The sequence below is a fragment of the Harpia harpyja genome, chromosome Z (assembly GCF_026419915.1).
Source record: "Harpia harpyja isolate bHarHar1 chromosome Z, bHarHar1 primary haplotype, whole genome shotgun sequence".
Lineage (NCBI taxonomy): Eukaryota > Metazoa > Chordata > Aves > Accipitriformes > Accipitridae > Harpia > Harpia harpyja.
The window spans coordinates 44,848,695-44,861,344 of record NC_068969.1 but is presented as its reverse complement, the minus strand read 5'-3'; the positions used below and the strand labels follow the sequence as shown (position 1 = coordinate 44,861,344).

At 45.3% G+C, this 12,650-nt stretch overlaps 1 protein-coding gene across 5 annotated transcripts in view; it reads right to left on the bottom strand.

Moving 5' to 3' along the window:
- The window catches only part of LVRN (laeverin), a 44,565-nt gene extending 32,232 nt beyond the window's left edge, over positions 1-12,333 (bottom strand). For 4 of the 5 annotated variants that reach the window (XM_052778374.1, XM_052778376.1, XM_052778375.1 and 1 more), the window contains exons 1-3: positions 11,670-12,333; positions 2,812-2,954; positions 1,466-1,605 (exon numbers count right to left, since the gene is read on the bottom strand). In XM_052778374.1, the coding sequence (XP_052634334.1) occupies positions 1,466-1,605; positions 2,812-2,954; positions 11,670-12,304 (918 nt within the window). In that variant the 5' untranslated portion in view covers positions 12,305-12,333. The remainder of the gene's footprint in view (positions 1-1,465; positions 1,606-2,811; positions 2,955-11,669) is intronic. The other variant, XM_052778377.1, reaches the window with a different exon arrangement.
- Positions 12,334-12,650: the final 317 nt, after the last annotated feature.

Below are 12,650 nucleotides of genomic sequence, written 5' to 3'. Positions count from 1 at the left end.
CAAGAGCACCATTGGGAAGCATCAGGATTTAATTTAAAAGGGAAAAAATAAAGCATATTCAATCAACAGAGTATCCTCAGCCTCTGAGCCCCTCTTTTCAGCCAAGGCTTCAGAGGAAATTCAAAGACCAGATCACTTCATTTTGCAAAACCTAAACACAATGGGCAGACTTAAAATCCTAATCCTAGTATAAGCTTTGAGTTATAATACCTGTGTTTCAGGTTGTAAATTACTTACCAGAAATGACAAAACAGACACAATGAACATGGTGGTGTTGGGTTGACGGTTGGACTTGATGATCTTAGAGGTCTTTTCCAAACTTAATCATTCTATTCTATTCTATTCTATTCTAACATGCTCACACAAATACTGTGGAGGCATAAATTGAGCATCTCCGTCTGAAACCAAGGGGCAAAATACCCTCTCCCCTCTATCTCACAGAACACAGGTGGTGCCTCTTCCCTCTGAATAACGCTCATTTGAATGCTTTGCTTTGCTGACTCCTGTCAGTACACATCAGCCCAAGGAAAAGACAACACAGTCAGAGCTGTAAGCATCCAACATGTTCTATACAGATAATGACATACCAAATCCAACCTTCACTTTAAAAAGGAGCTAATATTGTGCTTCCTAGGTCACCTCTGCACTGTCCTCCCACCTTGTCCCACCCTTCCCCAGGAGGATGACAGTGAAGTAACCATGAAGCTAACATTGTGCTCTCATTTATTAAGGACAGCAAGTATATGCTACCCTTAATAGCTTTATGCTTCAGTCGACTATTCATTTTGGAACAACTTGATACATCTTTTCCCTGTTGACTTTCAGCGAAAGAAGGAAAGTGGAACAACTGGCGCCACTGGAGTATATTTTTTACAGCTTCCCTCAAGAAGCTTTGGCCATTGTAGTGTAAGAGAAAAACTAAATACTCACTGATGAATAAGCTTCAAACACAAAATAGTCACTTTTGGAGGCTAAAAAATATGTCCATGCAGAATAAAAGGTTAAAATACTAGTATTCAAAATGCCTGGAGTACAGTATTGGTCCCACTGATGTCATGATGCTGCTCCCCAAAGGGCCTTGAAGAACAAAGCACTGAACTTCAGTGGTTTGTCACAGCAGTGGAAATGGCTATTTATTCCAACTAAGACAGCTAAGAAGATAAGAAGACCCTGAATTATGACCAGTACTTTCTGCAGTGTAGCTGCTCCTAAAGTTTTAACATACAGAGCCCATACCTACTTGTGAACTTGTATGAAACACGACAGGACAATAAACTAATTGTCCTAAAGGAAAGCTTTCCACAGAAATATCTGCAGCATAAATGTTAGTAGTTTTGCCACATAAGCAAATAGGTTTGGAATGGAAAGCACAGTTAATGTCTGTGATATCTTCTAAAGCACGATGCACCACAGAGCCAACTTCTGTTGTAAACTGCTATAATGTGTTATGCAGCCTCCTATTTACCTTGTTTCCCCGCTCAGTTCTGGTGACATAATCAAAATCACAAATCACAAAAGCAGTCAAGTAAGTTGACATTTTCAGCGAAGTGTTAAATGTGGTAACAGCCCACAGGCTTCCATTTTCATCCTTCATTTCAGATACATCTAGAAAAAATATCAAAGACATATTCAAACCATTGCTCTTTCATAACAAACAAGGAATTTTGTGTTTTCTGCATGTTTTTTTACACCTCTCTTCAATATGCTGTATTTCTGCACTAACTTCATATCTTTCTGGTAGAAGGCAAGCAGCCAGACTCGTTGCTACTGCCACGTGTCTGAGTCGTGACCTTCCATGCAAACACCAAAAATCCACTCTTGAGCTTCCTAACTGAAGTCTTGGAAGCATATCAAACTGCATAAGTTTCAAGATATGGGCAAACTGTGGACAATTTATCCCATGCTGCATATCTCTAAAATGTATGATCTATTATGATTCAAATATAGGTCACGTGTGCCCCAGAATTATGAAATACTTAATCAGATACTTTCCTTCTAAATACGGGGGACGTGGACAAGATTCTCAGGGGAGGAAAATGCTTCAAGTGATTCTCACAGAGATCCAATCTATTATAATTCCTAAGTTACTTAGCTTCCCTGCAAATCTCATAAAACTTCCTTTTACTGGCTGAAAATTATTTAGGTGAAAAATAAAGATTCATGGCACTAAACTGCAGAAAAAAGCCATTAAGAAAGAGGCAAGTAATCCAACAGATTTCTGTAGGAATACTAATTTATGGAATTTGTTTGGAATTTTATACCCCACCTGCATCCCACACAAGATCCCAGCAAGGGATGGGAGGAGCATCTCTAGAGCCTTACAGTCCTCTTGTTCTTATTCTGCACATACACAGGAGGCTATAGTGTCTCTGTCTGGTAAAACAATTTTTCATATGTTGTAAATATGTCTTAAAATCTACTTAGAATGAAAGGAATCCCTTAATACCACAATTACAGGCTTTGCATACTGGGGCTGCCATTTTGTTTTAAGCAGATGTCACGCAGTAAGACAGACACACTGACTAAGCAGTAAATGCCAGGAATCAAACCCTGCGCAACCACAAGTCCAGCACCCACAGGAGAGCACACAGCAACTGACAAAACTACGGAATTATTGCCATCAGAGACATTAATTATGAATGACTGTCTCCAAATTTTTAAGTTCATGCACACAGATTTTCTGTGCATTTTCAAGGCATTAGTACATGGACTGCTGTATTGGATGATACAGTCTGTTTAGATAAATTACAGCCTTTTTAAAAGTAATTCAGGGGGAAAAAAAACCCGTAAGTCTACTTGCTGTTTACCTACCAATAGCAGGCATGTTGGAAAGAGCCACATAGCTTGGGTCATGGATAATTCTGATATTAAATGTGGCCTTCATGGCAGGTTCATCAAAACATGGGTAAACTGTCCTGGCATATGTTGGTTCCAGTTGGGAGGCAATCACCATACTGTATTAAAAATACAAGTAAGATTAATCCAGCATGCTACAACTGATCAAAATCAATATATAGTGCATAAAAACACCAAATCAGAAAAAGCAAGAAGTGAATCACATAGGTATGCAGATTTGGAAAATGTTTGTTTATTATTTAAAGCCATGATTAAATCCCCATGCCCAACAGACAGTTCAGTTTGGATGCTTCTAGAGATAACCAGTCTTTTTTAATTAGGTTGGGTTTTTTTTTTCCTCACAGGCCTTTTCCAGATATCATAATTTAAATATTTGAGCTTTTCTAGTTTGTTTATTAAGATGGAGTTGATTAAAGTTTTGCAGGCAGCAGGCCAGTGCTCAAAAGTGATACAATGTCCAACTTTAATTTCATAATTAGGATCTCTCCGTACACCTGCTCCTCACTCTAATTCATGCACTCTTACTTTAATGGTACATTTTAATAAAAAATTGTAACTGTTAGGTAACTGGGTATACATGTACTCGCACACTTGCGTCAAATCACGTAGAGAAGAACCCAAGCAAAAGCAGCACCAGCGCTGTCTCAGTGCACTGGCAAGCCCAGGAAAATATTCAAGAGGATCCTTTTCTACCTTATGCTATGGACCCTTGCCTCACTTGGGGCAGATCTCCGTGACACACTGTGACAGATGTACTCCTCCTGTTTGAACTAACTGAACTTTGGTCCAAGCAGATGCTCAGCCAGCACGCCTAACCGAAGTTAATCCTATTGTGTGAGGCTATCAGTGAGAACTCAGCACCAAACCCAAAAAAACAGGTTTGGCTGGAGACTGGGCTGATAAGCGTCTGAAACTGCATTAACAGTAGAAGATCCGACTACAAATCAACAGCTTTACACTATAAATATCTGCAGCCATCAGGGTCCATTGAGCTCTCCCTCCATAGCAGCTGGCTGCACGGCATTGATGTCCCCTTGAGTAGGGACACTTCTCAAGGTTACCCCTCGAGGCTGAGAGATCCCTTACCTCACACCAGACATCGATGGGTTGGTAAGTGACATTTTTTGCATGCATGTAACATTTAAGATACGTATAGTAAGCTTACGTGGTAATCTTTGTACCCCATACTAACTTGAAGTGTAGTCAATAGTAGAGTATTGACCGCCAATCCATCTGTACTTATTAAATATTTTACATGCCTAAAATTACTGATTAGAACTCAATAAAATAACTACTAGATCAGATCTGTCTGAGTGATCTCTGACTCTTCTCCTGTGTCACACACTGGCTGGAATCAAAAGATAAATCACCATGTCCCATGGCCAAAGTTTCAAAGACAAGCTGTACATCTGGGCTGTTCACATCAGGGCATCTTTACCAGGAATTAGAAAAAATACACACGCAGTGGTTCTCAAAGCTCCATACCTGTCAGCCAAGTAGCAGCCAGCAGCTGGGCATACAAGAATGGCCTAATCTCCTCTTTCAGTGACCTCAATACTATCACAGGGCTAGTATTTTTCAGCTGTAGTTGAGGTGTTCCCTAACAGTGTATTCACACCAGGTTCACAAAGGCTTATACTTAGCATAGAGACATCCCAAATGAGCCAGTAGCCATCAGGACAGCATCCATACATTAAGTAACATTATGTAATGAGTCAGATCTGCACTACAAGCACAGCGTGACTGCACCTGATTGTGATCTGTATTGGGTCTGGTTGAGATGGAGTTAATTGTCCCCTTAGCAGCCCTCGTAGTGTTGTGCTTTGCACTGGTAGGTAGAAAGGTGTCGATAACACACCAGTGTTTTGGCTACTGCTGAGCACTGCTGGCACAGCATCAAGGCTGTCTCTCCAACATTTTGCCCCCCTCAACGGCAGGCTGGGGCTGGGGCTGGGCAAGATCTTGGAGGGGACATAACCAGGACAGCTGACCTAAACTAAACAAACAGATATTCCATACCATATGACGTCAGCTCAGATATAAAAGCTAAGTAAAGGGAGATGGAAGGGGGACATTTTTGTCTTCTGGAGCAACCACTACGCGTGCTGAAGCCCTGCTTCCCGGGAAGTGGCTAGACATCGCCTGCTGATGGGAAGTAGAGAATAACATCATTTGTTTTTCTTTGCTTTCGCATGCAAACTTTGCCTTCACTTTATTAAACTGTCCTTATCTTGACCCATGAGCCTTTTGTTATATTTTCTGCCCCCGTCCAGCTGAGGAGGGGGAGTGATAGAGCAGCTTTGGTGGGCACCTGGTGCCCAGCCAGGGTCAACCCACCACAGACTGAACCATGTCCGAAACCTAAGGTTGCATGTTTTAAGATTCCCTTTTCTTGGACCTGAAATGAATGGATTAGCTTTCCATTGATATTTACATCACTTTGCAGAAGACATACTGCATTGTGTGCCATTCGACCCAAGGAACAGAGTCATCAGCTTCCTGCTTCCATTGACAAAAGTCAACAATGCTTTCCACCCAGTTGCCAAGGCCAGGCCTCCAGGAGCCCTATTCTTTTGAAAGATGTTTGGCTGTTGCCACTTTAATAGCTGTGCTATCTAACCCTGCTCAAGGCTGATCTAATCAACCCAGTGCTGAAAGCATCAGCAGCTCATCTACACTACATCATCCTCATTGCTGATGTTGGAGAACTGAGTTAATATCAACAGAACGACCCTGTAAAAGCACTATACTCTCAAAACATGGTATATTTTGCATTTAACAGACATATCTGATGCTGTACCGTAACACAATTTATGACATTTAAAAGAACCCATTTTGAACGCATGCTGATGCACAGCGACTATCAGGACCATGACGTCTATTTTGAAGTGAGGAACAGCTAGAGAGAGAGCAGCACAGTGTATTTGACTTCTTGCCCGTCATTGCAGGAAGATTTTCTTTATGGACCTGATTCCCTGAAGGGTCAAGTGTGTGCTGTGCCAGCCACCAGCTGCCTTGCTGAATGCAGCTGAAGCTCCACTTGAGACAGAAGTATCACCTCCTCTCCTCCTTTACCCTGTCGAATGACAGAAAAGTGACTTAAACTTCTGCCAGGGTTGCACAGGAGCAGCAAAAGTGACAGGCCACTTCATCGAGCAAATTAATCACTGAAAATACTCTTATCTCCTTCCACCCATGCAAAGTATGCTTTTGCGCATTCAGTTATGCAATCACTTGCAGCTTCGTTCTAGGAAACACTGAGCAACCCCACGACTGCAAATTCCCCCACACCCGTGCAATTACTGCCTCAGGAGGCTCTGTACCAGCAGAAACTGATGCAGAGACTTAGCAAATTTGCCCACAAGACATTCTTGTTCCACAATACAAAACAGCATATATTGGGCAACAGCATCATGATAAAAAAGAAATATGAGGGCAGATTAAATGTTATTTTTCAGCAGGACTCCAAATAAAAATGGGAATGTTTCATGCATGATACACAAATAACTGGTGTTTCAAACGCACATTACCTCATATAATTTGTCAGAATGAGTCATTGTTGGGGCTTTTTTCTTGGTTTTGTTTGCTGGGGGTTTTTTTAAGGTGAAGGTATTAGCATGAACTGAATTACTAGCTGTCGTGGTTTAACCCCAGCCAGCAACTAAACACCACGCAGCCGCTCACTCACTCCCTCCCACCCAGTGGGATGGGGGAGAAAATCGGGAAAAGAAGCAAAACCCGTGGGTTGAGATAAGAACGGTTTAATAGAACAGAAAAGAAGAAACTAATAATGATAATGATAACACTAATAAAATGACAACAGCAATAATGAAAGGATTGGAATGTACAAATGATGTGCAGTGCAATTGCTCACCACCCGCCGACCGACACCCAGCCAGTCCCCCGAGCGGCGAATCCCTGCCCCCACTTCCCCGTTCCTATACGAAATCGGACGTCACATGGTATGGAATACCCCGTTGGCCAGTTTGGGTCAGGTGCCCTGGTTGTGTCCTGTGCCAACTTCTTGTGCCCCTCCAGCTTTCTCGCTGGCTGGGCATGAGAAGCTGAAAAATCCTTGACTTTAGTCTAAACACTACTGAGCAACAACTGAAAACATCAGTGTTATCAACATTCTTCGCATACTGAACTCAAAACATAGCACTGTACCAGCTACTAGGAAGGCAGTTAACTCTATCCCAGCTGAAACCAGGACACTAGCAAACTTTTTTCCACAAAACAAATTACCCAAAAGGAAATTAATTTTTAAAAAAGCCTAACATTGCCTAAGCAGACAAATAAATTCCTCTCTTAAGCCTACAGTTTTGTGGATAGATTTCATTTTCTTTTTTTGTAAGTATCATATAATGCCTCCTTCCCCTAGTAAAACAAAATAAAAGCCACAATACTTTTAAATAATGAGAAACAAACAGATAACAGGATATCTTAGCCTAAATCTTTGACAATTTATACTACACGGGTTCTTTTTTTTTTCAGTTAGTGTCTAAAAACAAGAAAAGGAAAATGACGAATGCATCCTGTATAGTACATGAACATCCAGTGGAAACTGTTTAACCTGATAAAAACGCAGCATAATTGTAAAAGAAATGTTTTATGCTGATGCAAAAAAAGGTTATTCTTCTAAAAATGCCTTCTCATTAAAATAATGTTATTTGTCATACTGATAGCATAACGGGTTTTTGTGTTAACATCTTTTATATCTGATTTCTTCCATTTTTAAAATACGTAAGAATTAATCTGTAAAACAAACCCTGAAGTGGCTCGAAGTAAGGGAGTTTTACAGTGAGCAGAATCCTGTTCTGTGCAGCAGCTGTCCCCAGCACCTGGTCCCTTTTTCAGGTGAACGGTGCTCAATACTAAAATGCAGCCCAAAAAAACACCAAACCTGTTACTTGCTCTCTGTCCTATGCCTTTGATGGTCTTACCCACAGATTGATATAAAACAGAGCTAAGAACTTCAGATCCCCTGCTCTGAGGCACAGTTAACTGTACCCATGCTGTTCTAATCCCCTTTGCCCTCATTCTAGTAATTGGTGCGGAAGCAATTGATAAAAATCAGCACAAATACTGTGTTTGATTACATTTTGGGATGCCTGTTAATATCAGCCCTATGCAGTCAAGTATTTCATAGAAGTTGCAGAGGACATGTGCAGAATGGCTACCAAGCAAAATTCTCAAAGGATTCTGAAACACTGATGTGAACAGTGACATAGAGCCTGCATTTTATAGCACACTCCATGGGGATCCTCTGACCCTGGAGTAGTATACATGAGCTCATTCACAGCAGTGTAAGATCTGTATGCAGAATGATGCTACCACAAACCTCCTGCATCGTGTATGTTTGAGCCAGCGCTGCTAGAGAAGGAGGGCAAAGGTGGTTTCTGTATCTTTCTGACTACCCAGATCCTGGCATGGACTCTCCCAGCTATATGCAGAATACAGATTCCCTATTTCAACAGGAAAGCCTTCAAATACTTAGTGCTAGTGAAGTGGGAGCATCCTCCTTTTTTACTTCCTTTGCTCCTGCAAGCACTGCAGATATGGGCTGTGCACTATCCATAAAGAGTGCTCCCATTTTTCAGTTTTCTTTTGTGTGTAAGACCTGATCAGGTGGGTAGTACAAATTGTCAACAAAACATATGCAGTCATCAATCATCAAACTGATAACAATTTCCGTGCTGGAAATTTAGTGAAGTTTGGGCTTTGGTTTCTTCTGTTTTCCATGGAGGTGAGGTTAACACTTCTGAAAATAGCTGTCTCTGCAAACAGCTTTCCCACACCACCTTGCCAGCGTGCTCCGGCTCCAACTTGGAAAGAGGACAGGGAACAGTACTTTGTGTCAGCTAGCTAATTCTGCCAACCTGCTGAGAGCAATGGGGATATCTGACCAAGAAAAAAGCTGGTGCCAATGCCCAGATGGAACAAACATTTCAGGGACTTCGCTTCCCTTTAGGATCTAGCTGTCTACTGAAACCTTGCCCTTCTCTGCTTAAACTCTTCTGAAACGAGAGGTCTCTAGTGGTTCCATAAGCACAAATTACAAAAACCACTAAGGCTTCTAGTGCATGCAAGAAATACAGGAGTCTGCATGACCGCAGATAAACAGCACATTGTCTGTTACAGCTGATGGTTTAAGTTAGGTGCTGCGGTCAGAAGCCTGTGCAGGAATCAGACCCTGCAAGTCTGCCAGAGCCAGGTACAAGTCACTTTAAAAGAGCTACAGGACAGTCTGCTGGAGATTGTGATTTCCTCGCAGAATAGTAACGGGCTTCATACCGACAGCTGAAGGGCACTGAATGTTTTTAAATTGCTCCTGATCTATATAATCCATTAGAATCCAACTTTTTACATCATTAGCAGCTTGCTAGAGCTACAGACTATATCCCTCAAAACACACCTCCTCCAAAAAAAAGAGGAAGGCAAAATCCCTTCAGTGTAACTAGACCCCATCAGATCAGGAAATGGCTGGCAAGGTGATGACTTAATTTTTAGTGAAGGAAAAAATAACAAGATACTGTTGCATACTCTTGATCCAGAGAAAGCCTTTTTAAAGCAGAAAAGATAAGCAAAATCCATTCAAGAATATCAGGAATGTAGGCAGTAACCAAAACAATACATCATATCTGCAATCAGTGGATTTCCTCTGATTTATTTCAGTGTCTGAACACCACTAGCATCTCTTTAACCAGACTGCGGTCTCACATTTCATTAGTGCTTCGTGATGAGCTAAGAATGAAATGGAACAATTGTCATAAATCCTATAAACAATGGGAAATTGAACTATATACATTAATTCAATGATTTTTAAACATTTTTTTCTTATTTTCTACTGTGGCAGCACAGCTGACAATAGCTTTTTTTTTTGGATCCTCTGAGTTTTACACAGTCTGAGTCAAAAAATGTCAGTCTAATTCAGTGTTTCTGAGACAGGACTTGACTGAATTAATACAGCATTGGAAAGCACGCTGATACAGTATTAAGTAATTAAGTGCTTGCTCCTTTCTTACTTATTTGGATTTTTTTTAAACTATGTAAATTAAGCACAGTGTTCTAGATTTTCCTTAACTCAAAAGTTGCACAAATAATCCCATGAATGACAATCAGTGAATGAAGAAATAGCAACTGAAGAGAAACAGAATATATTTCCTAAAAATACTTATTACCATACTTCATTCTTCTCTCAACTTATCTCTTTTTCATAAAAAAAAAAAGTCTGCATAAGTTAAATTTTCCAGATATGGCAGACAATGGTATCAGTGAAGACTGACATAAGAGCTGGCAGCTGAAAAGCCAACTTGTTGCAGAAAAAACACACAGTCCTCCATCATTTCAATAAAAACTATTAACTTAATTTTGTGGTTTCATATTATTCCTACTGAATATTACCTGCTTGAACAAGAAATCTATGGACTGCTGAGATACCGTTTACTTTAGTGGACTCATCGGTAGGCTGAGAGCCAAGAACACTTTTATTTTAACTCTAGTTTTCCTTTCAACTCACTGATTGCTGATCCTCAGCAATTCACTACATCTTTAATTATTAAAAATTAAATCACTTTAAAATAAGCAATTTATCTGCCTCTTCTTTAAACACCTATTTTGAGAAACTTGTCTTCCACTGCAACTATTTAAACCATAATCTTTAGTTTTATTTTTCTTTAGCAAGTTTCACATCCAGAAGTTTATAATGCAATTCACCATGAGAAGATTCCCAATTAAAAAAATAAACAGGCAAGCATTGTTTTTAAGGGTGAAAATATGTTTTAGAAGATTGACTGCCTGACAAGCTCACAATGCCCCAGTGCTGATTTTGCAGTTCAAAAGAAAACAAAAAGGAAAGGATCCTAACAGCACTTACTAAGAAAAACATTGGTTGGTTGATGACAGCCAGACGACTTCATGTGCAACAGTACCTACAAAGTCCAGCTGTCTAAAGGGGCCACCCATCCCACTCCATCATACTTCTGAAACTGCATGGGGTCAACATCTCTCAACTCATGCCCAAATACACATCTGAAATCCTGGGTTCTAGATAAAGACGTGCTCCCCGCAGACATAGGCAGTGGACATGAGGTCAGCTGTCGGCGCTACACAGAGGTGTGTGGTGCTGGGATGAAGACTCTGAGGCAGACTGTGGCTCCCAGAAACTGGGCGTAGGTCCTGTCTGAGCCCTCGCTGCCACTCAACGGCACAGAAAGAGAGGCTTGAAATCGTCCAGAAAACGTTGCTTGGCCAGCTGAGATAGGCTCTTTCCTCTGCCAAAGACAGATCTCTGTCTGACAGACCCTCAGTAAGCCCTCCCAGACTACCTCCAGCGCAGCAGCTCCTCACCAGCCTCTGCAAGCAAGGAGGTCTTCGCAAACCATCTCAGCATGGTCTTCCCAAGCCGCCGCCACCAGCCGTTGTTGCGGATCAAGGCAGCTGCTGAAGGAAAGCCAGGGCAGCCTAGCTGGTGCTCTCCGGAGAGGAGAGCGACCATCACGGAGCACGGACCCGAATTTCCGACAAGCTCCCTTCGCAGCCCGCGACCTACACCTGGGGAACGGGTGCGGACTGCGCCAAGGGGCTCACCCCGCCCTGGGCAGCCCTCCCTCCCGCCGCCCAAGGCAGCGAGCTGCTCCCCCAAGTGCCGCCCTGCCCTGGTACCACCCGAAATGCTCTCCGCGGAGACGCAGCAGCTCCCGGCGCTGCGGCCGCCGCCTTCACGCCACGGGTGACGCCGCCGTGGTGCCGGCGGGCCTCCGGCGCCGTCGGCGGAGGGGCGCGGGGTCCCCGGGGCGGCCGCCGCCGCCTACCTGCTCCGTCCCTGGTCGGTGTAGCGGGTGAGGAAGAGCCCGTCGAGGTCCTCCTCCAGCCGGCCCTGGAAGCCCAGCTGCAGCACGTAGCGGCGCCCGGCCCGCAGCCGGCCGCGCAGCTCCAGCACCGCCACCTCGCCCGCCGCCTCCTGCCGCAGCCCCGCCACCTCCACGGCGGCGCCCGGCTCGGGCAAGGGACCGCGCACGGCGGCGGCCCCGCGGCTCCGCAGCCCGGAGCTGTGCAACACCGCCGCGTCCGTGTCCTGCCGGCAGCGCACCGTGATGTTCACCTGCCCGCTGAAGGCGAAGGGCCCCGCCTGGCCCGGCCGCACCTGCGGCCACAGCTCCAGGTCGTAGTGGAGCGGCACGAGGTGGCGAGGAAGGCGGCGGCCGAGGCCGGCGGCGGCAGCAGGCCCCGGCGGGGCGGCGGCGGCGGCGGGGCCGGGGCCGGGGCCGCGGCCGCGGCCGGGGCCGGCTGGCGAGGCGGGGGGCGGCGGCGGCGGCGCCTCCTGCCGGCAGCGCCCGTAGAGGGCGGCGAGCGCCAGCAGCGCGGCCAGCAGCGCCAGCAGCAGCGCGGCCAGCAGGGCGGCGGCCCTCCGCCCCACGTACAGCCCGCGGCCGCCGCGGCGACCCATCCCCGCCGCTCTGCGCCGCCCGCCGGCCCGCGCCGCCCAGCTGCTTAGCGGGCGGCGGCGCGGGGGAGTGAGCGCGTCTGAGGGCAGGGCGGGCCGGGCCGGGCTAGGGGAGATGTGTCCCTCCCCGCGCCGGGGAAGCCGCCGCCGGGAGGGCTGCTCCGGCGGGGTGGGCCGCCCGGCGACCCCCGGCCCCCTCGCGGCGGGCGGAGGCAGCGTGGCGGCGGGGGAGCAGCCGCCCCCCGGGCTGAAGCGAGCAGCCCGCGGGGGGACGCGGCGGCAGGCAGCTGAGCAGCGGCTCCTAAAGCCCGGGGGGGGCGCAGCCGGCGGCGGGGGTGGGCGGTGATGC